Source organism: Caretta caretta, chromosome 8 (genome assembly GCF_965140235.1).
Source record: "Caretta caretta isolate rCarCar2 chromosome 8, rCarCar1.hap1, whole genome shotgun sequence".
Taxonomy (NCBI): domain Eukaryota; kingdom Metazoa; phylum Chordata; order Testudines; family Cheloniidae; genus Caretta; species Caretta caretta.
The window spans coordinates 635,776-663,432 of NC_134213.1; the positions used below are offsets into that span (position 1 = coordinate 635,776).

Sequence of the window (27,657 nt, forward strand, 5' to 3'; positions counted from 1 at the left end):
CCCCTCCAGGGCAGCTTGGCCCGCCCCCTCGCTGACTAGCCCCCCCCCGCCCCTCCAGGGCAGCTTGGCCCGCCCCCTCGCTGACTAGCCCCCCCCACACCCCTCCAGGGCAGCTTGGCCCGCCCCCTCGCTGACTAGCCCCACTCTCCCCCCCATCCCTCACCAGGGTCTTGCCCTCCGCCATCTCCTGACACCAGTCTCCGGTTTGTCTGCATTCGGGGTATGGGCAGGGGCTGGGGGGCACTCCCCCCGTGACCCTGCTGGCTCATGCAGATTCTCAGCCCGTGGTGGGTGAGGGGTCACTGGGGACTGACATGGGCTCGTGTCCTGCAGCGTGGCCGAGGCGGAGGAGTGGCATCCAACTCACCTCCGCCTGGCCGTCCTGAGCGCCCGGTCGCTGCGGGCCAAGGGGGGTGCTGGCTCCAGCAGCCCCTACGTGGTCATCCAGCTGCAAAAGCAGAAATACATGACGTCAGTGGTACCCCACAGCCTGACCCCTGAGTGGAGGGAGGAGTGCACACTCCAGCTGCCCAGCTGGCTGGATGACACGAAAGAGCACAGTCTCGTCCTCACTGCCATGCACCACTCTCTCCATCGCCCCAACCAATTCCTGGGCCGGCTCTGCCTTCCCCTGGCACAGCTGTTCTGCGACAAGGCAAGGAGAAAGAATGAGTGAGTGTCGCAGGGCCCCCCGTCCATGGGGCTGAGACCTGGGGCCAGGGAATGGAGGTGTCCCGGGGAACCATGCACCTCCTGCCCTTCTGTGGTTGACCTATGAGCCAGACACATTACCAGGACTCAGTCACCTCTTCCTCCTGCACTTTCTCCTGGGGTCTGTGTGGGATGCAGCAGGGCTTCTCATGATTCCTGGTGCCCCAGAGCACAGAGCTACTCTACGGGGAGCTTTACCGTGTGGGGTTGGGCTCTCTGGTGCCAACATACAGAGGAATGGGGGCTCTGGAATCTCCTCTCTGGCAGGGTCCAAGGACTGATCAAGAGGAAGCCAAAGCCTGCCATAAATGCGCCTGGCCAGGTGTGCGGTGGGTGTGGGCCTTTCCGACTAGCTGGTAAAAGCCCCCTAGAAAGCACTGTCTTAGCTCGGGTGCAGAAAGCCTGTGACCAGGGAAAGGAGAAGGGCTGGAGGGAAAGGAGAGGGCAGAAGAAAGTGGCTCAGGGAGCTAGAGACCAGAACCAGGGGTGGGTGAGAGCAGAGCTGCTGCACCACACACGATGGGCTTTCCCAGCCCTAGTTCTGAAACGGGAGGATCCCATGCTGGCCCAGAAGTAAATAGCCCTCCAGGCAGGGGACTTGGAAGGCACAAATTCCTCTGCACACGACTGGGGAGCCTGTGTGGCCAGGGCCAGGGGGCTTTTCCCCGGGGCAGTGAGGTGTAGCCACAAGATATAACTTTTAAGAGCAGGACTCAGCACAATATTTAGCTTCCTTTGCCCGCAGCCCCAGTCCTCAGTGAGTTCAGGACAAATAGAGCGGTGAAGGCTCAAGCAGTTTCCTCCATGGTTCATGGCGTTGTCTGGCGCAGATGGTTCAGGCTGCAATCCAGACGTGGCAGACCTGACAAGGTGCGAGGGCAGCTGCAGCTCAACCTCCAGTTCATGCAGATCCTGTCTCCTGGCAGCGAGCCAGTATTCAGCACCCAAGGACTACAGTCCCTCTTCACTAAGTTCTGCAGCAGCATGAAAGCATGAAGGGCAGAAGAAACAAGGTTTATCATGAGGCCCAATCACGTTCCTTGTCTTCGGTAGGTGGCATCTCTCTGGCCAGCCAGGAGTTTCACTCCCCTCATCTTGGGCCTCTGAGCATGGCTGTTGTTAGCACCACGTTGCTTACCCGGAGGTAGCAGGTGGGCTCCTTGGGGAGTTAAACAGCTCACCTCAGTGTCGGGGGCAGAATCTCAGCCTGGGGGACAGGAGCAATAGGCATTTTATCCTGGAACGTGTCTCTGGAGATTTTGACCTATGGAGTCTGGCAAGTGGCTGTGGAGAAGAACAGAACTCCCTGCCTCCCTCTCAACTACGGGCACATCTCCTTGCAATCCTGGAGGCTACCGAGCTTCCAAGGGTGACCCTGGCTGCCCCATGAGCTTCTCAGAGAAAGCAATTTAGCAGCACGATTTGAAGTGGGCACTGAAATTATGGAGCCAGGAGGTGAGAGGGGTCTGGGGGATAGTGCCCAGCCTGCCAGGACTGCACACAGCCATTGAACAAGGGCATGGTGGCCATAGAAGCTTAGGATCATGTGGCCCCAGGGACACAGCAGTGCTAAGAGTATTCCTCAAGGAACAGGCATAGGGAGACAAAGCTCGCGGCATCTGACTCTGCTGTGCTGACCCGGTTTGTTCCCTCTGGGCAGACCAATGATGAGGACTCCTCTTCCTCCTCCAGCATGCCCATTGAACCGGATCTATCAGCACTGATGGCCGGGGCAGCACTGTGGGCCTCACACATGCAACTGGAGGTGAGTAGCTCCGCGGCCGCAGGGAGCAGACAAGGGCTCAGTCTGTTCCCAGTGGATGTGGTCTCTCACCCTCACTGTCGGCTCAATAGGCCCTGAGAAAGGGATTTGGCTATGTCCAGAGCCAGACAACTATGTGAATGGAGAGACCCAATGGCTGTCTGATCTGGCAATGGGGAGACCCCCAAAGAACCTCCCTTTCCCAGATGTGGCAGCTGTAGGAGCAGCCCTCAGGATGGGCCTTTAGCACCGCCAGGCAGGGCCTTCTCACTAGAACCAGCCTTGATCCCTCAGCTCCTTGGGGGATCCCAGGATGCGCCGATGAGAGCCCTGCAGACCTCTGTCCTCCCAACACATGTAGCACAGCCAGCACCAGGAGCTTCCCCTCTGCCAAACAACTTGCCCCCCCACCAAGTCAGAGGGGTTCAGCCCCAGGAACAAGGGGGCCAGTGGACCCCTGCCCTCTGGGAACAGCCCCAAGACAGTTAATTCTGCACAGACCCCAAAACCAACAGCAGAGGGTCAGAATTTGGGTCACTGCCCGATTTTTTCACAGGCAAGTGCCTCTCTGGCATGTCACCAGCCCCCTCGGAGCTCAGAGATTAAATTTGGCCTTGGGAACCGCATAGCTGATGGGACCCTCTAGGGCAGACTCCTGCCCCCATGCTGCCGGTGCTCCCCGCCTTCTGCCCTGAGTGCTTTGGGAGAGCCTGACACGGCTGGCCGAGTGAGCTGGCCAAGGGGATCAGGCAGCCCTGGACTTGGCTCCACAGATGACTTGCTCCTGGGATCCTCAGACCTCAGGGGAAAGTCATAGTAAGTCCCCTCTGTATTATGGTACTGCCTAGAGGCTCATGCTGAGCACCGTACACCCCGAGCACAGCTAGGGCAGGTTCGCACCTGTACAGGGATCTGTCCATGCGATGGGTTCCTACCCTTTCTGTCACACCTCCATGGCTGCATTCATGGACTACTGGGCAGCTTTTCCTTCACTCATTTCCAACCCTTTGTTCCTTGTCTCAGCTCCAGGCACCCACGTAACTAATCCCTCTTCTCCCAAGGGGTTCACCCCCTTGTGAGGTGTGTAGATTTATCCTGCATCCCTCCCCCATTGCTATGCCAAGATGGGCATCCAGCTCTGGGAATTGGTCTCTCCAGCACCCCCTTCTTGGCGCTGCCTCTAGTCATAGGTGTCTTTGGTAACGTGGTACCCAGATACCTCAATGATGGGCACAGTATAATGACACAGAGGGAAAGGAGCACAGCATTCCAGGTACAGTCCCAGCCCTATTACAGGCTTTCCCTTCCCCCCATCCAGTGCTTCTGCACGTGCAGCTCCAAAACACAGTGACCAGCTCGAGTCTCTTTCCCCTCTCTCCTCCCAGACACACGCCCAATGTAACTCCTGTGTTCTCTCCTCTCCAGCAGCTCCTGCTCTGATGGCTCCCTCCCCGTGCACTAAGCTGCAGCTAAGGACCTACCTCTCCAAAGAGAGGGCCTACCAGGCCCCCTCTGCCGCAGCTAAGCACCCAGCTTCCTCCCACAGCCAGCCTGACCAGTGGGTCGCCCTGCAGCAGCACCCTAAGAAATCCCAGCTGCTGGAGGAGGGGAACACAGAGTCATTGGGCAACTCCCCCGAGACACCTCAGGCCACTTGCCCACCCCTACGTGGGACACAGGAGGATGGCAGCTCCCCACAGAGGTCACAAACCCTACACGCCTTCACGATGAGCCTTTCCCACCCTACACAGCTGCGCCCAGAGGTGCCAGCTACAGTTGCTCAGAGGCTGCCACGTCTGCTTGAGATGCTTTGGCTTGAGACTCAAGCCCTGACCCGAGTGCTGTGGCTTCCCTCCGTTCCCACTCCTGGGAGCTTTACAAATTCATACTATTTGGAGCAGGAAGTGCTGGCAAGACTGGCGATTCCATAGTGCATGAGATACCCCCACCCAAAGCTCTACCAATCAGTCACCCCAGCCCTCAGCACTGATGGCATGGACCCAGGCAGGAGACTTTCTGCCCAGCCAGAGCTAGAGGTGATCCTCTGAGCCCTTAACTCCCTCCTGGACCCAGAGCTTTCCCCTCTATCCAACCCAGACCGGCGTATCCCACCACCCCACCCCACCATCACCTGTCCCATGATGGTTATGCATTCCTCAGGGTGGAGCTAAGCACTTCGCCCCTTGAGCTCTCCTCCCCCACGTGCCCCAACCCAGGGAGGGAACCCCGCCCCCTCACAGCAACTACCCCCAGTGCCAGTTCAGATGCGCAGAAAAAACCTTTTGAGTTTGCCATGAAGCGACAGGTCCGTCCTGTTCCCTGGGGCTGCTCCCTCATGCTCCTGCAGGGGATTGCAGGAGGGCAGCAGATCCCTGCTTTAGGGGGTATTACCAGGGGCCAGTCCAGCTTGTGGGGGCCTAGCCCATGGGCTGAGCCTTGTAGTCCCACCCCCACCCCCACCATGTGCAGCCCCCCACTCTGAGCAGAACATGGCCCTTCTCTAAGAGCTGATATCAGGCCCTGAGCTAAGTGGGCTTTTCCACCAAAGCAGAGCCTGGCAGGAGGGTGGGCAGGCCCCACAGCTGGTCCAAGACCTCCAGCTGCAAGGTTGCTGTTGCATTCAGCATTGTGTGATGCACCCAGCAGGACATTGTCATGCCTGGCCTGATTGCTGCATGGAAGGACGGAGTGAAACCCTCCTGCGGGCTGGAAGAGCTAGCTTTGCTTCCTCCCCCCATCTCATAACAATGAAAACAGGTTGGGGGTGAGAGGTTTAGACCCAGCAGAAGAAGCCACCTTCTGCAGCACTGAGCCTCCAGAGGCTGCAGGAGTGGAGCCCAGCAGTCCTGGCTCTACAAGCCATGGGCCTGGCAGTTATAGGGCTGCAGGTCCTTGGGCTAGCAGAACCCAGCCTATGGAGCAGCTGCTGTTGGCTGCAGCTGGAGGGGCTAGCCAACCTCTTGGTCCAAGAAGGAGGCTCAGTTCAGAGATTCCAAGGTCAGGAGGGACCTTAGTGATCGTCTAGTCCACCCTACTGTATAGCACGGGCCAGAGACCTATCCCCAAACCATTCCTGGAGCAGAGCTGTTAGAAAAACATCCAACTGGGATTTAAAAATGGTCAGTGGTGGAGAGTCCCCCAGGGCCCCGGAGAAGTTGTTCCTGTGGTTAATTACACACAAACACCCCCCTCTGGTCCTTCTCTAACCAGAAACATCCACTGGCCTGTGCTGTTCCCTGGGGTAGGCATCTCAGAACCTTGCCCCCTGCAGTACAGGAAGCCCCGTCTCTAGATGCTGGGGAGGAGCCCTGGGCTGGATTCTTGCACAGACACCATCCATAGTTTCACTGGCTTTAATGCCACCACTGCTGTGCATTAGCAGCCGTTACATTCCAGGGGAACACACAGTACAGGATTTCCTAACCAGAGCTGGGAGAGGGCAGGGCCCAGGCTCGGTCCCTTCAGGGCCCGGGGGCACTAGAGGCCCAGGCACCAGATACTCACTCAAGTCCCATGGAGAAGGCTGGGGTATGGTCTGTACTGTGGGAAGTGGCAGTGGCATGGCTGTGCTCTGGGGGATGCAGCAGGTGAGCAGTGACATGGTCACTAGCTAGGGTTCAGCAGAAACATGACCTTACGCCACAGAAAGCAGGGGTGGGCAGCAGGCCCTAGAAGCCGCATGAAGGGGAATGGGAAGTTCTGGGCAGTATTGTAGCCAATACGTCCCGTTCTCTGCTGAAATCCCAGCCCGTGTTAATGGGGTTCTGGGCCCCAGGGCCCCACTGCATCAACCAAACCTTTCTTGTGAGCCTCCTGCGTGACTGGCCCCCTGCCCTGACGGCTGCAGTTCCAGTGTGCCTGCCAGGGAGCTGGGGCACTGTCAGACACTCACAGCCCAGTTTCCATCTCTGCTTCCTCTTGGAATCACAGAGCAGTAGGGGAGCGAGGAGCAGGAGGAGCAGGGATGGTGCCCGCCTGAGGCTGGCATATGGGCACTGGTATGGAAAGCAGGGCGTGGCTAGGTGCATCGACCTCACATGGTCCTGATGCATCTTTATTGTCCCCTTGGAGTACGGAGGCGGCTCTGCCATGGCCAGCGGAAGGAGGGAGCGGCCTTCCTGCCGTGATGCCAGCACCTGTGCTGGGGGCCGCAGTGTCTTGGTCTCAGTTCTCCCCTCCCAGCTGTACTGACCGAGGAGCTGGGCTGGCTCCTCAGCCCTCTTCCAGCCTGTCGCCTCCATGCCCCAGCCCTCGCGCTCAGCTGCTGCAGTGAACCTGCCCTGCACCGAATGGCCCCGCTGCGGTCCCTGAGTATCTCAGCATGGCAGGCATGACTGGAGCCTCAGGCAGGCTGCTCAGCTGAATGTGCACCAGGGGGTCTTGCTGGCATCACAGTCCAGCAGGATATTGAGGACAGTGCAGGGAGCTCCAGCCACACTCAGCGCCGTCCGGGACTCGATCTGATACCTCACATTGTTCAGCCCCCCATCCCGATCCACCTTGAACTGCTCCTGAGGAAGACAACACGGCATTCAGTTCACACACAGCAGAAAGGACAGTGCATAGAGCCAGCAGGGACAGGGCTAGAGCAACAAGCTGGGCTGGCTCAGACCCATGCAGCCGCATGCAGGTCACAAAGAGACACCATTTCCCTAGGTGCCCCTTCTCCCCTCCCCTCCAGTGCAGAGGTCAGAAGGGCCCCTGCCCCACCCCAAGGGAGCAGCTCACACCTGCTTCTGGGTAGCAATGCGCTTCTGGTCTCGCTTCCTCCAGGTTGGGTCATGCAGGTGCTGGAAGGTCTTGTATCCAGTCTTTATTCCCGAGGGGCGGAAAAGCTGGGGGGGAGAGCAGAGCGTGCATTAGTCACTGGAGCCCCTGCCCTAAGCCAGGTGCCCAGGCCCAAAGCTTCCTGCACCCCATCACCTCCTCCCCTGGGCTCAGCAGGACCTGCGGGAGGCTAGGCAGAGGGGCCAGCAGGGAGCTAGGCTGTCCTCTCCCAGGCACTGGCAAAGATCCTGGTGGCCATGCCTGGGGAACAGGGTGTTTTCTCTGGCCAGGAGCCTGGAGAGGATCCCTACCTGGAGGCCAGCTCCTTTGATCCGGCGATAGAACTCATCATCCTCTCGCCCCCAGCCCCAGAAGCGGTTGGACATCCCATTGCACTGAAATGAGAGTGTGTCACAGGGGTAGAAGCTTGTGATGTCCCCCTCCCTCAGCATCTGCCTGATGCACAAACCCAGCCTAACCTCTGCAGCCAGGCAGGAGAGCAGCCCCATGGGGGAGAGCCACGGCCAGAGCCCAGGGAACCACAGACAGAGCCCAACCAGCTCAGCCCATGAGCCCCCATTCCTAACACACCCTGTAGCTCCCTCCCTTTCATATCGCCCCTTTCATATTTCCAGGGTGGAGAAAAGTGATCCGTGAACAAGCAATCCTCCCCCAAACAGACGAGGACGTCACCCCACTGTGCGCCGGGACTTACCATCTCATAGTGCTGCTTGGTGAGCAGGAGGATGCCGCCCACGTAGGTTTTGTAGTGGTACAGTGGGTGCAGCTCTGGGGATGCCACATGGAAGGGCCCTGCCTCCGGGAAGCCGTAGTCCAGCGCCTCGTTGCGGGGCAGGAGGTCGACGTCATGCATGGCAATGTAATCAGTGTCATTGCCGCTCTCCAGGAAGCCGACGTTGATCAGAGATGCTCTGTTAAACCTGCTCAAGACACCAGGAAAATCTTGTCCCAGCACCAGGAGCATCAGGCCTTCCGTAGACGCAGCAGCAGCAGGAGGCTCAGTCATCCTCCAGACAGGCTTAGTCACCGTTACATCATTACCCAGCCCACCCTATGCACCAGCAGTCTCTCCTGGCTTCACAGCTGGGATCTCAGGCCCCAGGTGCTGCAACTCAACACTGAAACTACACCCATGCAGGGGGGTCAGTAGCACCTGGCCACTATGGCTAGTAAGGGGCTAAAGCAACTAACAGTCAGTGCCTGTTCTAAGGGAATCCCTTTGGGAAAGTGGGCTGGAGACTGGAGAGATGTTCAGCAAGGAGATGACATGTAAGAGACAAAGCATTGGTGTGGCTGGCATGTTGTAAGGGCCACCTGGAGGACAGGCAAAGCCAACATGGTGTGGCCAGCAGGGAGGGGCTAAACACTGGTACCACCATCCAGGTAAAGTGGGCTCTTGGAAGGGATGACCCAGATGGGTGGGCATACGGGGGAGTATTAAGGCTGTTCTGAGGACACTAGCGAATACTGCATCTTGTAGCTTTCCCCTGGCCCTCAGAGCTCCAGCCTCACAGCGCTCATAGTCAGGAAGAAAGTCTAGAAGCCTACAGTTAAATCTGCCTCTCCTGCTCAGGTCTGGCCCTGGGAAAGGAGGATGGAGAAGGAAAATAACCCTTTACCTTTCTACAGGCTCTTCCACACAGACTATCATAACCCTTCACCGTCTACAAAACTGGGCCCACCTCCAGGCTCAGAGTAGCTGAAATTCCAGCTGCTCACACCCCAGCTCTCCCCAGTCCCCACATGCTCAGACCAGCAAAGAGAAAAGAAATAGTCCTCACTAAGCCCTGAAGGTCAAAATTCCCCCATCCGAGGAGAGTGTGATCCCCATTTTATAGCTGAGAAATCTGGGATATGGGTGCAAAGTGAGTTGCTCGGGGTCACAGAGCGAGTCTAGAACCCTCCGTAGTACAAACAATGCCCTGGGGAAGGGGCTGCTCCAAGCCTGGTACCTGGGGCCTCCAAAGTGCTCAGCAGCACAGGGATAGAACCTGGGGCAGAGCTTAGCTCCGTGGGTGGCAAAGGACCATACCTGTAATGATCCACCTGGTTGAGCACAAAGATGTGGTGGCGGATCCTCTTCCTGCTGAGGAAGTGATGCATGTGGGGCACGAAAGCCAACAGCTCCTCGAAGCGTTCCCGGAATGGGATCAGCAGCGCCAGGCGGTGGGGGCCCCACGACAGGTCCTCAGCCCATGGGGCCCGGGACTCCGGGGGGCAGGGCTTCAGGGGGTCAGGGGCAGCTGCCCCGCGGCCCCGATGGGCCACGTCGCCCGAGCAGCTGAGCTGCAGCCACAGCAGTGAGGCAAAGCCCAGAAGTAGCGTGACAAAGAAGAGCTGGAAGACGGAGCACTTCTGTGGCAGGAGGGCCAGCAGCCGGTGGGACCTGGGGCAAGGGGGAGTCAGGGCCCAGGCCCAGAGTGCGCTGCCCCCCGCCGCTCTCAGACCTCCTCCCAGCCCCCCAGAGTCCGACCCGTCCTACTCCTCCACCCACAGACCCCCCCTGCCGCCCTGTCCCGCTCTCCTCAACCCCCTCCCTGCCCCGATCCCCCCCCACAGACCCCGTGCCGCTCTCCCTGCCCCAATCCCCCCAACCCCCCCACAGACCCCGTGCCGCTCTCCTTGCCCCGATCCCCCCCCACAGACCCCATCCCACTCTCCCTCCCCCAACCCCCCACAGACCCCGTCCTGCTCTTCCCAACCCCCTCCCTGCCCCGATCCCCCCCACAGACCCCGTGCCGCTCTCCTTGCCCCGATCCCCCCAACCCCCCCGCCGCCCTGTCCCGCTCTCCTCAACCCCCTCCCTGCCCCGATCCCCCCCCACAGACCCCGTGCCGCTCTCCCTGCCCCAATCCCCCCAACCCCCCCACAGACCCCGTGCCGCTCTCCTTGCCCCGATCCCCCCCCACAGACCCCATCCCACTCTCCCTCCCCCAACCCCCCACAGACCCCGTCCTGCTCTTCCCAACCCCCTCCCTGCCCCGATCCCCCCCCACAGACCCCGTGCCGCTCTCCTTGCCCCGATCCCCCCAACCCCCCCGCCGCCCTGTCCCGCTCTTCTCAACCCCCTCCCTGCCCCGATCCCCCCCCACAGACCCCGTGCCGCTCTCCCTGCCCCAATCCCCCCAACCCCCCCACAGACCCCATCCCGCTCTCCCTCCCCCAACCCCCCCGCCGCCCTGTCCCGCTCTTCCCAACCCCCTCCCTGCCCCGATCCCCCCCCACAGACCCCGTGCCGCTCTCCCTGCCCCGATCCCCCCAACCCCCCCCCAGACCCCGTGCCGCTCTTCTCAACCCCCTCCCTGCCCCGATCCCCCCCCACAGACCCCATGCCGCTCTCCCTGCCCCGATCCCCCCCAACCCCCCCACAGACCCCGTGCCGCTCTCCTTGCCCCGATCCCCCCCCACAGTCCCCATCCCGCTCTCCCTCCCCCAACCCCCCCACAGACCCCGCCCCGCTCTCCCCCACCCCCTCCCTGCCCCCTGGCGCCTGCCCCGATCCCCTCAACCCCCTCCCTGCCCCCCACAGACCCCGCCCCGCTCTCCCCCACCCCCTCCCTGCCCCCCACAGACCCCGCCCCGCTCTCACCCGGCTCCCTCCCGGCCATACACCGCCGGCTTCCTGCGGGACGGGAACATGTTCCCGAGCGGCGCCGGGGGCGACTCCCGGCTCCCTCCCCCGGGCCCGGGGCTGCCCGGACACGCTGGCTCAGGCACCAGGTCCGGCGCCGAGCGGGGTCCCCCGGCAACACGGCCCGGCCCCGCCGTTCCGCCTCCAGGGGGCGCGACCTGCCGCCACGTCAGCGGCCCGGGCCGGGCGTGCCCCGGGAGGGCCACGTGCCGTCACAGGAACCCGAGAGAAGGGCTGCCCGCCGCCACCCCATACACGGGGCAGCTTGCCAGGCCCGAGGAGAAAGACTTCCCTCTCCCTTTTCCACCGAGCAGGCTCAGCAAGCAAGAAGCTGGGGACACACACAAGCCCGTCCTCAGAGCGCTCTTTATTAAGAATCCACGATACAAGACAAAGTACTCAAAAGTCAGTAAGCAAGTGACCCAACACCCCCTTTGCCTCCCCGCTGTACAGAGAAAGGATGCACCAACCCGTCTACTTCACTGCTGCACACGCACCAGGCTGGGACCAGGGATGCCCCGCAGCCCCCTGGAAGGGGAGAGCTGGCTGCAGCGCTGCGGAACAGGAAGCTGAGTATGACCCCTCACCATTCCCCTAGGAGCGGCAGAGAATGGTGCTAAGTAGCACACTTACTTACACCACCTAGGAAAGGAATGACTGCTGAAGGGGGAAGACAGGACAGCTTTGCCTTGTGTGCCCAGATCCCTACTAGCAAAATAGGAAAACAAATACTACACTAAAATACGCAGCCATCCCTGCACAGAAACTTGTGGGGTTCTAATCCCACAGTCCTTCTATTCCACAGTGATCAGCACCTTGGAAATACCCATAGCAGATGCACAATGCTGTTGCCTCAGCCCCAAGGCAGCTAGTTCCAACCCCTGTACAGTCCCTTCACATTATGCATTTTACACAGATTAATACACACTCAGTACTGGGACAGACCAGGAGCCTCAGGGTGGCGTGGTAGTGCAGAGCCCCCCGTGCCATCACAATCAGTTCTGTCCTCTCTGGGGTGATCCAATGGCACCATAGAGCAGCCAGTTCAGGACACAGTCATGCAGATTTCAGCACCTGGCTGAAGGTTCTGTGTACAAGGGAGCTTTTGCTCAAGCTTCTGCCTCCCTTTATACCAGCTTCTTGGCTGGAAGAAAATACTTGTGGTTCTAGTCAAAGGGATGAGGATTCCAGCCTTCTTGGAAAGGGGAGCACAGCTCATTGTAGGGGGTGAGCCTTGGGACAGGAGGAAATCCACAGGCAGACAGACAGACTCCACCTACATTCCCAGAGAGTTCAAATGCCACTCAGAGGAAGGAAGGCCCAGACTTCCTGGAGAAGGTTAGTGTACCTCAGAGGAATCCATGCAGGATAAACACTCTACCCCTTATTCCCAGGAAAGACGGTCCAGTAGTTAGGGTGCTAGCCTGAGACTTGGATTCAAGTTCCTGCTCTGCCAGAAACTTTGTGCAGAACCTGAGGCAAGTAACTTAGTCTGTGGGGCTCAGTTCCCATCTGTAACATGACAATAGCAGCCATGCCTGCCTCCCAGGGGTGCTGAGGATAAATGTATTAAAGACTCTGAGGCTCTCAGATAGTACACCAATGGGGCCACGTAAGCACCACAGATTGAATGCAAGTGACTGAAACGCCATAACAAACCAATACAAGGAAATCCCACCCAAACTAGAAGTGAGGGAAGTGGTGGAGGCAGGTGACACTTAGCCCAGTCAGCTGGACAGTTGGGGGAAGGTGGGCGTGACCAGTCCAAGCTGCTGAAACTCAGATATTTGGCTCTGTTGAGAGGGGGCTGTTTGCTTATGCTGTGTGCCCTCTTTATACCAGTTTCTTGGCTTCAAAGAAACTCTTGAGGTGCCTCATCTGCCATACACCAATGGCAACAAGAATGAGGGTCTGGACAATGGACCACCAGAGAACCCGCTGGTTGGTGCTCTCACTGGTCTGGCGGAACCGCTCCTCTCGCCACTGCAGCAAGGAAACAACAACAGGTCAGAGAATCAGAGATCCTCCCAGGCCCCAGAGGTCAGTGGCTTCTCATGGCCCTCAGAACTCTCTAATAGTCACTGTCCAGCTGGGTAGGCCCCCCTCCCAGGAACCTCCTTCCCCAACCATTAACACAGCCCCTGCTGCATCTCCCGTGTAGAGCGCTGGGCTAGCCAGGCTGTTTCAGGTTCCTCACCCGCTGGTAGTTCTGCTCCTTCTGGATTTGCTCCACCTGCTCAATGAGCTGCCGCACCCGGAGCTGCAGCTCACTCAGCTTGTCCTTGGCAGCAATCTCAGCATAGTCATTTGCATGTTCCCCCACCTGGATATCCAGATGTACTCTCTGCAGCAAGACAAGAGAACACAATCAGGTGTTCTGCCCCAGCACAATGCTACATGGACTGGGCCACCCCTCCCCTCTCTGTCCCGCATGGGCCCCCCTTACCAGCATACCCCCTGCAAAGAGGGAGAATTTGGTGGAGTTAGAATGCAGGCAGATCTGATGCTCTCCAGGAGTGTGCGAGGTGAAGGTGAATCTGCCCTCAGAGCCGTACTGCCTCGACAAGATGACCTGGAAGAGAAGGACAGGGCAGTAATGGCAGGCTCCAGAGTACAACCAATCCAGGAGAATTTGAATGCAGTACGTCTGTGGGTCTGACAGCAGGGTGCATCAAGCTTTCTGGCAGAACACTTGGTACTACAGCTAAAGGGTCTGTCTGCCCAAAGCAAATTGTTTAGTGGTGAGATCTAGGTAGCAAGGCAGATTTACAGGGGCTAGAGACCGTCTTCAAATCCCCTGTGCTATCTGCCCAGGTGACAGTTAAAGCATCATATCGGGCTAAGAGCACAGGGCCAGATCAGCATTTCAGTTAGTTGCTTTCCTGAGATTCCATTCTACTGAACCTTAGAATCTGTTCATTAGCAATTTCAAAACAAGCGGGGCTCCAACCAAATGCACTGGGGAGGAGGAAATGGGAACTGCCAGATAAGGAAGGTTGGTCCTAGATGGAGCTCTATGTTCAGGACCAGACCATCAAGAAGTCTACGATCTTAGATCATGGAGTTTAACTAGACTGGGCAGGGATGGTGGCCCTAGCCTCTGTTTGCCAGAAGCTGGGAAATGGGCGACAGGGGATGGATCACTTGATGATTACCTGTTCTGTTCATTCCCTCTGAAGGACCTGGTATTGGTCACTGTCGGAAGACAGGATACTGGGCTAGATGGACCTTTGGTCTGACCCAGTATGGCTGTTCTTATGACTGGAAGTGAGTGGGCACTATGTACCACAGGGGTCAGCAGTCACTGCACTGATTAGAGCAGCTGACTCTGCAGAGAAGCAGCTAAAAACGAGATTTTTCTAATTTCGTAGTTCAAACTGAAAAGGCGTACTTGTGGCACCTTAGAGACTAATCAATTTATTTGAGCATAAGCTTTCGTGAGCTACAGCTCACTTCATCAGATGCATAAAGTGGAAAATACAGTGAGGAGATTTACATACACACAGACCATGAAAAAATGGGTGTTTATCATACACATTGTAAGGAGAGTGATCACTTAAGATGAGCTATTACCAGCAGGAGAGTGGGGTGGGGGGAGAGAAAACCTTTTGAAGTGATAAGGTGGGCCATTTGCAGCACATTTCCAGGAGTTAACAAGAACATCGGAGGAACAGTGGGGGGAGGGAGGGAGAGGGGTGAACAAGGGGAAATAGTTTTACTTTGTATAATGACTCACTCCCAGTCTCTATTCAAGCCTAAAGTTAATTTTATGAATGTTGTAATTCTTGACATCTGATGTGTGTCCATTTATTCTTTTACGTAGAGACTGTCCAGTTTGATGAATGTACGTGGCAGAGGGGCATTGCTGGCACATGATGGCATATATCACATTGGTAGATGTGCAGGTGAACGAGCCTCTGATAGTGTGGCTGATGTTATTAGGTCCTGTGATGAGGTCCCCTGAATAGATGTGGACACAATTTGCAACGGGCTTTGTTGCAAGGATAGGTTCCTGGGTTAGTGGTTCTGTTGTGTGGTTGCTGGTGAGTATTTGCTTCAGGTTGGGGGGCTGTCTGCAGGCAAGGACTGGCCTGCCTCCCAAGATCTGTGAAGGTCGTCCTTCAGGATAGGTTTTAGATCCTTGATGATGCGCTGGAGAGGTTTTAGTTGGGGGCTGAAGGTGATGGCTAGTGGCGTTCTGTTATTTTCTTTGTTGGGCCTGTCCTGTAGTAGGTGACTTCTGGGTACTTTTCTGGCTCTGTCAATCTGTTTCTTCACTTCAGCAGGTGGGTATTGTAGTTGTAAGAATGCTTGATAGAGATCTTGTAGGTGTTTGTCTCTGCCTGAGAGGTTGGAGCAAATGCGGTTGTATCGTAGAGCTTGGCTGTAGACAATGGATCGTGTGGTGTGGTCTGGGTGAAAGCTGGAGGCATGTAGGTAGGAATAGCGGTCAGGAGGTTTCCGGTATAGGGTGGTGTTTATGTGACCATTGCTTATTAGCACTGTATGTCCAGGAAGTGGATCTCTTGTGTGGACTGGTCCAGGCTGAGGCTGATGATGGGATGGAAATTGTTGAAATCATAGTGGAATTCCTCAAGGGCTTCTTTTCTAGATTCAACATCATGTTGCTAAAAACCTCTCAGAACCAGACAGCAATAGAAAATCACGCAGATAGACCTAAAACCACAGCTTGCCCACGTGCCGCAAAGACAGCCAAGGCAGAATCACTAGTATCTATGGTGATTTCAAACCAGGGAAATGTCGTGTCTCGAGTCAACAGGATACATGGACAAAGCCTTAATGGTCTGGGTGTGGCACCTGTCCAGGGAGGTTCTGGAATCTCCATCACTGAAGATTTTTAAGAGCAGGTTACACAAACACCTGTCGGGGTGGTCTAGAATAATACGAAGTCCTGCCAGGAATGCAGGGGACTGGTCTAGATGATCTCTCAAAGTCCTTTCCACTCCTATGGTTGCTCTGTTTCATAGAATCAAAGTTAGAGCCTAGGTAAGACAATTCAGTGGAACTCAAAGCAGATGCAGAAGGGGTGCCCTTCACCATGGGCACTGGCTCTGGGCTGCTCAGTCCCATTACCGTGATGCTGTAGCTTTTGGGCCCCATGGGATGGGTAGGAGAGCATATTCAGGTTGGGGAACCAGAGCACCTATTCTGATCCTGGGCTGAAAGAAGTACCAGTATGTTCTCTCCCCAACCCAGGTACCTTATCATCAGGGTCCTTCACCTCCACGAACATGCCAAGCCCAGGTGTGGCAGGCATGTAATCCTCCCGTTGCTTATCATATAGCTGGGTACGGTAATTCCCTGCAGGGGAAGGCAACACTAGGAGAACCACCCTGGTCAAACACATAGCCCCCAGCACCATGCCCATGTACCCGCCCCTCCCCCCGAACTTTCCTCCTATTCCCCACTACAGAGTCCCCAGTAGTCTCCCCGCAGCACTTATCTCCATACCCCCTGCCCCCGCGGCACCTAACCCCATGCTGTCCCCTCCCCTCCCCTCCCGGCACCTAACCCCATGCTGTCCCTCTCCCGCCATGGCACCTCCCCCCCCCCCCCCCCCCGCACCTAACCCCATGCTGTCCCTCCCCCGCCATGGCACCTACCCCTCCCTCCCCCGGCACCTAACCCCATGCTGTCCCTCCCCCGCCATGGCACCTACCCCCTCCCCCCCCCCCCGGCACCTAACCCCATGCTGTCCCTCCCCCGCCATGGCACCTACCCCCTCCCTCCCCCAGCACCTAACCCCATGCTGTCCCTCCCCCGCCATGGCACCTATCCCTCCCTCCCCCGGCACCTAACCCCATGCTGTCCTTCCCCCGCCATGGCACCTACCCCCTCCCCCCCCCGGCACCTAACCCCATGCTGTCCCTCCCCCGCCATGGCACCTACCCCTCCCTCCCCCGGCACCTAACCCCATGCTGTCCCTCCCCCCCCCGGCACCTCCCCCCATGCTGTCCTTCCCCCGCCATGGCACCTACCCCCTGCCCCCCCGGCACCTAACCCCATGCTGTCCTTCCCCCGCCATGGCACCTACCCCCCCCCGCCCCCTAACCCCATGCTGCCCCCCCCCGCTCGCCCCGGCGGTGCGCCCCCCGCACCTATCACCATGGTCTCGTCCGGGATCTCCTCAATGAAGCAGCGGCGCTCCGTCTCGCCCAGGTGGAAGTAGAGGCCGAAACCGCGGGACACGGCGCCAGCGAGCAGCAGCAGGCCCAGGCCCAGGCCCAGCAGTCCGCCGGGAGCCGCCATCTTGCCCGCCGAACGCCACGTCAGGCCGCGCGCAGCTCACGGGACGGGACTACAACTCCCGGCAGCCCCTGCGCACTCAGCGCCGCGTCCCACCAAACGCCACGTCATGCCGCGCGCAGCTCACGGGACGGGACTGCAGCTCCCGGCGGCCCGCGCGGCGCGAGCCCGGCAACAGGCCTCGCGGGGCCCCCGGCCAGGCTCGGCTGGCAGCGGACTTTCACCCCCCTCCCGGGCCGCTCTGGGGGCGGCCCCGGCCAGCACGGCACGAGCCAAGGGACGTGCCCCCCGCCCCCCCGCAGACACGCGCTGTGCCCCACCCTCGGAGCCGGGGCAGGGCTGGGCTCGCTCACCCCTGCCTGCTTGTTCGACACACGCTACCTTGGAGGAGCCAAGGCAGAAACAAGATACCAGAACTCTGTTATTTCTCCAAAAACAGCTTTTTAGAAACCAGAGTTTTGTACAATCCCCCATAGAAAAGATCCCGGCCGGGGCCGGGGCCGGGCCAGCTCCTTCACTAGTAAAAACGCTTGTTCCGCTCCTGCCGTCTCTGGAAGACCACGGCCCCCACCACAGCACACACAATGATGCCCAGCAGGGCGCAGAGCAGCAGCAGGAACACCTTCCAGCCAGTCAGGGGCCCACTTCGGAAATTCCCTGTCGGGTCATCCACGTTGTCTGTGGACAGGAAAGAACAAGGCTTAGAGCAGAGAGATTTACCTCCACCAAGTCTCCTATTCCACCTTGAGCTTGGGATCTCCCATAGTTAATGAACGGGCTAATGCTGATCTGCCAAATCCCCCTCCCAAGAGGGTGGCTTTTGGACAAGTCAATGTCACATGTCTATCGTTACTGTGTTAAGAGCAGGCAGGGAGATCCCATTGCGCAGGCTGGGGTAGAAAAATCCCCGTACACCCCCAAGCTGTATGTGAGAAATGCCCTCCCACCAGGGATGCTATGCAGTGTTGGATCTCACACTGCTTGTGGCTGAGGGCCCAGCATTGGTTTATTTAGGTCAGCGCTCAGCAGGCCTGAAGGAATGACACAGGAAGCATCTATCATGGGTCTCCAGAGCCCAGAAGATTCACCTTTTGGTGACTTAAGGAGGCTGACACTGGGCTCAATCTTTGTCCAGTCGATGTTCTCTTCCTCTGGTGGATGCTGTACCATCAGCTGAAATAGCTTCATTGAGATGATGTCATGATTGTCTAGGAAACAAGCATCAATTATTAGATGCTGGCACAGCCCTTTCTGAGCTGCATGCCCTCAAAGACACATGAAAAGATTCCTCTCGTGCTCTGCCATGTCCTGGTCTCCCTCAGGCCCACCCTCCCTGACTCAGAGACCTGGCTTCCACTGGGGAGGCTTTCCCCCGCTGCCTAACCAAAGAGCCTGCTCTCTTTCCCAGGCTGCTTGTCTCCTCTCCTGCACAGTTAAGTACTCCAAGTGCTCAGCCTGCTGCAAGAAAGCACTGGAAAGCCATTCCACCCACAGCACCATGCCCCAGAGCTGGCTTGGGCTGAGAACATATTCCAATTCAAAAGGTGCTCTCACCAGACAGGTCCCCTGTGCCAGCAGAAGCCCCAAAGAAGTAGCCAGTGGGCAGTCGGACTCCTGCAATGTCAATGCAGTTCTTCCACTCATTCTTGTCCTCCACATCGGTCATCACCTGCCAGGAAAAGGCAATGTCAGTTCAGGGCGTAGAACCAAGGGCGTCAGAGCCTTCTGAAGCCAGAAGCAGGAGTGGGGCCAGGGAGCCCACCTCACCTCCCATCCAGGGCCAAAAGCAGCTCCCTGCCCTGGCTCCATGTCCGGCCCATCGTAAGCGTCGGTGGGGGGTTTGTATTGGCTCCTCACAGCCACCTGTGTGGCTCTCCCTGACCCAGCTCCAGCAGGGGCCTTAGAGCTGCAGCCCAGCCATAAAGGCAGCGCAGGCAGTTGTGGGGAGGCACGGCACGGATCCTCCACCTGCCGGTGGTGTCAGGTGTCCACCGACAGCAGCCCCTGGCCTGTTTCCCGGCCCCCCAGGGCAGGCAGAAGGTCCAGACTGCAGCTCCCCACAGCGGCCTGTGCGGCTCTTAGCATGGCCGGGCTGTGGCTCTGAGGCCTGCCCCACCCAGCCAGGTCAGGGGGAGACATGAGCAGCTGTGGTGAGCCGGCACAGAGTCATGGACCATCTACTTCCAGTGGGCTGGGAGCCCGGGGGACAGGCCAAGAGCTGCTGTCAGCCCCCCCCCCCACCCCATGCAGGCAGGTGGAGGGTCCACATGCACGGCTCCCACAACTGCCCGGGCTCCCCTCCCCGGCTGGACTCCACAGTAGCCTGGTGGTGGGTCCTGGGGGAGGGGGTTGGGAAGAGGAGGGGAAGGGGGTGGGTCTGCCCCAGCAAAAGTCTACTTTGAAAAAGTGGGAGAGCCTTGGCCCCTTCTGTTCTAGCACCACGGTGCAGAGCCCTGCCCAGCCCAGCCTCACCCTCTCTAGAGCCACAGTGGCAAGAGGGCAGGTTGGCTGATCCAGGTGTTGGGAGGACAGCCCTTTCTCAGCATATCACCCCTTGGCCTTGGCAGTGCTGCCATTCCCACCACTATCCTTCCCAGCACAAACTCAACTGCACGGCTCAGAGAGCCTACAACAGGCATGAAGCTCAGCGCCATCTCCGAACACATCTCACCGTCAGCCGGCCCCTGGAGTAACGAACTGCCAGGAAAGTGTCATGGTTCTGATTTCGAAGATCAGCCGTGCAGCCAGCTAGCTCTGTCCAGCGCCCATCCTTACTGTGATCATAGGCCAGGGAGCCGTTATTCACCATGGCAGAGATGTATGGGAACACACGCTGTAGGTGCGGAGAAGGAGAACATTACTCTGAGCCTTCTACAGGCCAGGAGAGATCTGCATTCGGGACAGATGTGTCCCACAAGCCTGAACCTCCACCTAACAGGGCCCGTGTGCATACCCCATAGGACTAGGCACCTAACTGGGGCACAGACCTGCCATCCCCTGTGGCACTGAAGCTATGGCTTTGCCTAAAGGGGCCTAATGAAGAAGAGCAGCAAATAAGTCAAAGGTTCTTTTCTAGGTTGACGTCAGGATGTATTTTGTTGAGGGAAACAGATACAGAGAGATCCTTCTATCCAGTCCTTAGGCCATTCATTTCCCAAGTGTCTCAGTTGGAGCACACAAAATGATCAGATGAGCACAGAATTAGGAAGGCTCCAAGCAAGGGAGCAGTTCTTTCTGCCTGCCCATCCTGAGCACAGACAAGGACCTGCTCAATCAGGTTTGTAGTGAGAAATAAACATCCCTCCTAGCATTTTCCTCCTCCCTAACATACTTCTGACCCCTTCGATACAGGATGGGCCACCTCAGATCTTGATTATTTTTATTACTTGGATTCCAGTAGCACCTAGGATCACACTGTACTAGACACTGTACAAGCACAGTTCCAAAGAGTTTACAATTGAAGTATAAAACAAGAGACATCAGATGGTCATAGACAGATGTGGAAGTACAAGCAAACAAGACAATACTGGTTGGCATAAAAGGCAGCGGTCTCTGCACACTAGTGGCTTAACCATTGTCAAGGTTTTTTTTTGCAGTCATCACAGAAAAGGAGAGCCTTTGGGAGAATACTGAAGGAGCTTTGCGGATGCTCAGGAAAAGCTCCTCCCAAATACGAGGGGCAGCATGGGAGAAAGCACAAAGGTGTTCATTTGAAAATGTAGACAAACGAGCAGTGGAAGTGGGCATCATGAATCACTCAGATGCGAGCATCCAAAGATCATTAGTGGAGGACAGGTAGTGGGGAGAGGCCACAAAGGGCCTTGAAAGTGAAGACAAGCAGCTTGTGTTTGATGAGACAGAGAAGATGGAGCCAGTGGATCTTGTTAGATGAAAGTTACCATGGCAGCCAGAAGATGTAACAAGACTTGCACACACATGGGAGAAAGGAGGAGAATCAACAACAAAGATTTTGCACGTTTTGGATGGCTTTCTGCCAAGCTGAGCTGTGGTCTTAAGAGTTAGTACAGGAACGATTAGACAAAAGTTTTCCTTTTACTATTCTTTTCCATTTCCATCGTGTGTGTTTGCAACCAAGGGCAGGACTAATCTGGCAGGATTAACCTATGATCTAACAATGGACATTTACTAAATCATCATAAGGGCTGAAAGCTCCCTAAGAAACCTGGATGAAGTGGGGGAACTCAGGGCAGATTTTCTTTGATCTGCAATTTTAAGTTTTTCCTTTATGTATTTAGTAAGTGGCACGAGGGTCGTGTTTCTTCCTTGCATCTCTCCCCTAGGTCAGCAGGAATCAGAGACCCTGAAAATAGGTTCTTTCTAGCTAGGAAATCTGGCGTGTGCTAGTGACTCAACATGTCCTTACCCTCCCCTTTTTCCTACTACATACATCTCTTCCTTTCCCTTCCACTGCAGGAAGTACAGTCAGGCTAGCCACAGCCCCTTGCTCCCACAACAGGTGATGTGCTAAGACCACATAGCAAGAAAAGACACCTCCTTGGTGCTAGTCACAATGAGCCCTGTCCATGCTGCCAGGAGCCTGAGACCTCCCCAGGCTTCCTGTCACCACTTACCTCTGTTGCTTCATCATTGGGGTATGTGTCCAGGAAAATGGCCAAGCCATGGAAATTATCCTTGCTACCAAAGACAGGGCCTAGAGAAGAAAAGCAGCACAAGGTTAATAGTGCTCTGACAAAGGGGCTACACAGATCTTCAAATCACACCTACCCCTCATGATACACAAGGCAGATTTACTTTTCCAACTCAACAAGAGATGAAGGAGAAAGGGCACTAAGAACCCTCCAACTCTGCATTGCAGTGACCAGTCTCTGGTGAACGTCTCACCCCATTGTTAACCAACGTGTGTTATACATATTACTTTTACCACTATCTATGAAGTGCATGTTATGAATACTCTGTGTATAAGTGTTGGCTATTTATGCCAACTGACTTGTACTATTTTTCCCCAACAATGCTGTTCACTCTTATTCACTGGTATATTGCACAATACCTTTGAACAGGACAACTCAGCATTTGGCCTAAGTGGATAGGAATACTGTCAAAGGCAAAATCCATTAATATTCTGCCCTGGTATGAGCTGGGCAGCTAACTTCATGGATCAATACCTGGAATGTTAATGTCCAAAACAAAGATAAAATAAAGGTACAGAACAATAAGTTCAGGAACTGGTACAAATTGGTGGGTTGAATCTTAGGTATCTCATAAAATGCTTTGTTACTTGTCAGCAACTGTTCTCTACATAGAAGTGGTTTTGGGGGCGTATCCCTGAAGCGCACATTCTGTGTAAGGTGAACATGCTACAAGACAAGAATTGCTTCCCAAAAGGAGGGAAATGTTTACTTTTCGTACTGTAATGCTTGGTCTTTAGAAAATAAATTTTGTTAAGTTTATTATTTGGGCTCTTGAACATTTTTAAGAGCAATCAGCAAGTGTAGTCAAACATTTGGCTATGCTTTTAATGAACAGACTAAGGCAGTTATCAAATCCGCCAGCTGGGTTTTATGAGATGCTCCCACCCAGAAAAATCACATCTTTCAAGCCGCTTCTACCCAAGCAACGTGACTAAGTAGTCTTTAATTCATTGTTACAAGTAACTTCTATAGAGAAAAGCGCTATTGGAGATCTTAGGTGTTAGAGACTAGTAAGACTGATACCAAGAAGAAGCAGCGAAAGCCACATGTTATACAACAGGGACAAACCAGCCCAGCTTTTGTCAGGGTAAGTCATGAAGTGAGGCATGGCTCAGAGCTCAGAACCCTAGCTTGCCATAGACAGCAAATAGAGGCGAATCTTGACACACACTTTGGAGTTGGGTTTCAGAGTGGTAGCCGTGTTTGTCTGTACCAGCAAAAACAATGGAGGAGTCCTTGTGGCACCTCAGAGACTAACAAAATTATTTGGGCATAAGCTTTCGTGGGCTAGAACCCACTTAATCAGATGCATGGAGTGGAAGATACAGGAGCAGGTATAAATACATGAAAGGACAGGAGTTCCCTTACCAAGTGTGAGGTCAGTCTAACGACAAGTTACTTAACAGCAGGATACCAAGAGAAGAAAAATAACTTTTGAAGTGGTAATGAGAGTGGCCCATTTCAGACAGTTGACAAGAAGGTATGAGTAACAGTAGGGGGAAATTAGTATTGGGGAAAATTAGGTTTACGTTTTGTAATGACCCAACCACTCCCAGTCTTTATTCAGGCCTAATCTGATGGTGTCCAGTTTGCAGATGAATTCCAGTTTTGCAGTTTCACACTGGAGTCTGTTTTGGAAGTTTTTCTGTTGAAGAATTGCCACTTTTAGGTCTGTTATTGAGTGACCAGAGAGTGCTCCTACTGCTTTTTGAATGTTATGATTCCTGATGTCAGATGTGTGTCCATTTATTCTTTTGTGTAGAGACTGTCCAGTTTGGCCAATGTACATGGCAGAGGGGCATTGCTGGCACATGATGGCATATATTACATTGGTAGGTGAGCAGGTGAATGAGCCTCTTATGGTGTGGCTGATGTGATTAGGTCCTATGATGGTGTCCCCTGAATAGATATGTGGACAGAGTTGGCAATGGCTTTGTTGCAAGGATAGGTTCCTGGGTTAGTGTTTTTGTTGTGTGGTTGCTGGTGAGTATTTGCTTCAGGATGGGGGCTTGTCTCCCAAGATCTGTGAGAGTGAGGGATTGTCCTTCGGGATAGGTTGTAGATCTTTGATGATGCTCTGGAGAGGTTTTAGTTCGGGGCTGAAGGTGACTGCTAGTTACTTTCTTTGTTGGGCCTGTCCTGGAGTAGGTGACTTCTGGATATTCTTCTGGCTCTGTCAATCTGTTTCTTCACTTCAGCAGGTGGGGTATTATAGTTTTAAGAACACTTGATAGAGATCTTGTAGGTGTTTGTCTCTGTCTGAGGGGTTGGAGCAAATGCGGTTGTATCTTAGAGCTTGGATGTAGACAATGGATCGTGTGATGTGGTCTGGATGAAAGCTGGAGGCATGTAGGTAAGTATACCAGTCAGTAGGTTTCCGGTATAGGGTGGTGTTTACGTGGCCATCACTTATTAGCACTGTTGTGTCCAGGAAGTGGATCTCTTATGTGGACTGGTCCAGGCTGAGGTTGGTGGTGGGATGGAAATTGTTGAAATCATGGTGGAATTCCTCAAGGGCTTCTTTTTCATGGGTCCAGATGATGATGATGTCATCAATGTAGTGTAAGCAGAGTAGGGGCATTAGGGGACGAGAGCTGAGGAAGCGTTGTTTTAAGTCAGCCATAAAAATGTTGGCATACTATGGGGCCATGCGGGTACCCATAGCAGTGCTGCTGACTTGAAGGTATACATTGTCCCCAAATGTGAAATAGTTGTAGGTGAGGACAAAGTCAAAGTTCAGCCACCAGGTTTGCCGTGACATTATCAGGGATACTGTTCCTGACGGCTTGTAGTCCATCTTTGTGTGGAATGCTGGTGTAGAGGGCTTCTACATCCATAGTGGCCAGGATGGCATTTTCTGGAAGATCACCAATGGACTGTAGTTTCCTCAGGAAGTCAGTGGTGTCTTGAATATAGCTAGGAGTGCTGGTAGCGCAGGGTCTGAGGAGAGAGTCCACATAGCCAGACAATCCTGCTGTCAGGGTGCCAATGCCCAAGATGATGGGGCGTCCAGGATTTCCAGGTTTATGGATCTTGGGTAGCAGATAGAATACCCCTGATTGTGGTTCTAGGGATGTGTCTGTGCAGATTTGTTCCTGTGCTTTTTCAGGGAGTTTCTTGAGCAAATGGTGGAGTTTCTTTTGGTAATCCTCAGTGGGATCAGAGGGCAATGGCCAGTAGAATGTGGTGTTGGAGAGCTGCCTAGCAGCCTCTTGTTCATATTCCGACCTATTCATGATGACAACAGCACCTCCTTTGTCAGCCTTTTTGATTATGAAGTCAGAGTTGTTCCTGAGGCTGTGGATGGCGTTGTGCTCTGCACAGCTGAGGTTATGGGGCAAGTGATGCTGCTTTTCCACAATTTCAGCCCGTGCACGTCGGTGAAAGCACTCTATGTGGAAGTCCAGTCTGTTTTCTCGACCTTCAGGAGGAGTCCACGCAGAATCCTTCTTTTTGTAGTGTTGGTGGGAAGGTTTCTGTGGATTAGTGTGCTGTTCAGAGGTGTGCTGGAAATATTCCTTGAGTCAGAGATGCCGAAAGTAGGATTCCAGGTCACCGCAGAACTGGATCATGTATCTGTATCTGAAATGGGCCACTCCCATTACCACTTCAAAAGTTATTTTTCCTCCCTTGGTATCCTGCTGCTAAGTGAATTGTCTCGTTAGACTGACCCCTCATTTGGTAAGGAAACTCCTGTCCTTTCACGTATTTATACCTGCTCCTGTATCTTCCACTCCATTCATCTGAAGAATTGGGTTCTAGCCCACGAATGCTTATGCCCAGATAATTTTGTTAGTCTCTAAGGTGCCACAAGGACTCCTCGTTGTTTTTACTTTGGAGTTAGCTTCCCAGACCTGAGGAAGGGCTGTGTGTAGCTTGAAAGCTTATCTCTCTCACCAACAGCAGTTGGTCCAATACAAGATATTGCCTCACCCACCTTGTCTCTCAGACTTTGGACAGAGATACTCAGCAGAGTGGACTGGCAACCCCCACTCTTTGCACCCTAGAAGGAGACTCAAAAGGGAGCACCCCAGTGCTCTGTGGCACACTAGTTACATTTCCCCTTCCTGAGCTGCTGCTGGCAATTACTGAAAGGATGAAGTGTAGAATCCATTATGACAGGAAACTTGCCCACCCCGCCCCCACAGTGGGAGAGACACCTCTCCCTCTAGGAGTGCATGCACCATCCCCTACTATGTACCTGGCATGAGGCGCTCCTGGGTGTACCACAGGGCAAAGCCATCCCCGTGTAGGTTCTTCTTGCCTGCTCCATGGATCTTGAAGTGGACATGGAGCTCCCAGTCCTTGAGGAAGCAGGGCTGTGAGAAGGAATCACACTCAGTACCATGGATAGCATTTCATGGACACCTCCCCCACCCATGGGGACTCCCAGACAGAACTTCTTAGCCATTGCACCCTCTCTCTTTCCTTTTAAGGACATCAGCTATAGCCCCCACAGAAGCTGCAGCGTTCACCCTCATTCAGGGTTTGGAACTCCAGCTCCCGAGTTACCCAGATGGAATCCCCTCCATCTCAAGGCTGCACTCACCACACGGTTCCAGATGGAGCCCTCTTTGCTGCGCTCATCAGGAGTCAGGCGGACATACTGGCTGGTGAGCATTGTGCTCCCCTGGAAGTCCCAGAGGGGCATTGAACTGGAACCAACCCCTAGAGCAGAGAGAACCGGTACAACAGAGATCACAAGCTAAGCCGAGAGGGAAGGGCTGCAACGGCTCTGGGAGCTGCAGAGAGTGACCGTGCTGGGGGCAGGCCAAGCTGGACAAACGCCAGAGAAAGGCCTGTGAGGACTCAATGGGAAGGTGGGGCCAGCGAGCCTCCCAACGTCTCTGCCCTGCTCCCGGAGGAGGAGAAGCAGCCGAAGTGGGGCAGGGCCTGTCGGAGCAGGGCGTCCCCAGCCCCGCTCCCCCCAGGCCCCTGCCCCTCACCCTGGTAGGGGAGAAGCGGCCGGGGCCTGTCCCAGAGGAGCGTCCCCTGCCCCGCTCCCCCAGGCCCCTGCCCCTCACCCTGGTAGGGGAGAAGCGGCCGGGGCCTGTCCCAGAGGAGCGTCCCCTGCCCCGCTCCCCCAGGCCCCTGCCCCTCACCCTGGTAGGGGAGAAGCGGCCGGAGCGGGGCGGGGCCTGTCCCAGAGGAGCGTCCCCAGCCCCACTCCCCCAGGCCCCTGCCCCTCACCCTGGTAGGGGAGAAGCGGCCGGAGCGGGGCGGGGCCTGTCCCAGAGGAGCGTCCCCAGCCCCGCTCCCCCAGGCCCCTGCCCCTCACCCTGGTAGGGGAGAAGCGGCCGGAGCGGGGCGGGGCCTGTCGGAGCGGGGCGTCCCCAGCCCCGCTCCCCCCAGGCCCCTGCCCCTCACCCTGGTAGGGCTTGGTCAGCGAGTGCTCCCGCTTCAGGTGCTCGTTGTTCCCGTCGGTGAGCTCGGCGGCCCCGCGCCGCAGCCCGGGCGCCAGCAGCAGCAGCGCCCCGCACAAGAGGCCGCGCACGGGGCAGCCTCGGCCCCACCGCCCGCGGCGCGCGCAGCCGCCTCCGCCCGGACCCGCCGCCATCCCGCTCCCCCTGCTTCCGGTCGGAACCGGAACGCATCAGCCTCCCCGGAAACTCCCAGCAAAGGCTGCGCCAGCCCTCCAATTAGAGCCCGGCCGGCCGGGGCTTCCGGGGGAGACCCCGCCCCCACGCAGCGCAGCTAGCGCGAGAGCTCCAAGTCACGCGCGGTATCCATGGCAGCCGAGAGGCGGGGCTAACGAGGCTCATACCGCTCCCAGCATGCACTTGGGACGGTGGGGCGTGAATAGCTTCTCCAGCAGGCTCTCGCCCGGG

The 27,657-nt window shown here is 56.1% G+C and overlaps 3 protein-coding genes across 3 annotated transcripts; all 3 read right to left on the reverse strand.

Moving 5' to 3' along the window:
- Window positions 1–5,812: 5,812 nt before the first annotated feature.
- On the reverse strand, window positions 5,813–11,007 carry B4GALT7 (beta-1,4-galactosyltransferase 7). The gene is made up of 6 exons (XM_048861878.2): window positions 10,851–11,007; window positions 9,294–9,647; window positions 7,956–8,181; window positions 7,552–7,635; window positions 7,204–7,308; window positions 5,813–6,984 (listed from the first exon to the last, which is right to left on the reverse strand). Exons 1-6 carry the CDS (start codon window positions 10,898–10,900, stop codon window positions 6,829–6,831), a joined length of 975 nt encoding a protein of 324 aa, XP_048717835.1. The 5' UTR covers window positions 10,901–11,007; the 3' UTR covers window positions 5,813–6,828.
- A 233-nt stretch (window positions 11,008–11,240) lies between these two features.
- On the reverse strand, window positions 11,241–17,337 carry TMED9 (transmembrane p24 trafficking protein 9). The gene is made up of 5 exons (XM_048860589.2): window positions 17,012–17,337; window positions 16,114–16,214; window positions 13,339–13,464; window positions 13,090–13,236; window positions 11,241–12,875 (listed from the first exon to the last, which is right to left on the reverse strand). Exons 1-5 carry the CDS (start codon window positions 17,160–17,162, stop codon window positions 12,726–12,728), a joined length of 675 nt encoding a protein of 224 aa, XP_048716546.1. The 5' UTR covers window positions 17,163–17,337; the 3' UTR covers window positions 11,241–12,725.
- A 243-nt stretch (window positions 17,338–17,580) lies between these two features.
- LMAN2 (lectin, mannose binding 2) lies at window positions 17,581–27,401 on the reverse strand. Its single transcript, XM_048860588.2, has 8 exons — window positions 27,197–27,401; window positions 26,379–26,497; window positions 26,031–26,148; window positions 21,752–21,831; window positions 19,831–19,992; window positions 18,714–18,828; window positions 18,248–18,367; window positions 17,581–17,837 (listed from the first exon to the last, which is right to left on the reverse strand). Exons 1-8 carry the CDS (start codon window positions 27,384–27,386, stop codon window positions 17,677–17,679), a joined length of 1,065 nt encoding a protein of 354 aa, XP_048716545.1. The 5' UTR covers window positions 27,387–27,401; the 3' UTR covers window positions 17,581–17,676.
- Between the last annotated feature and the right edge of the window lie 256 nt (window positions 27,402–27,657).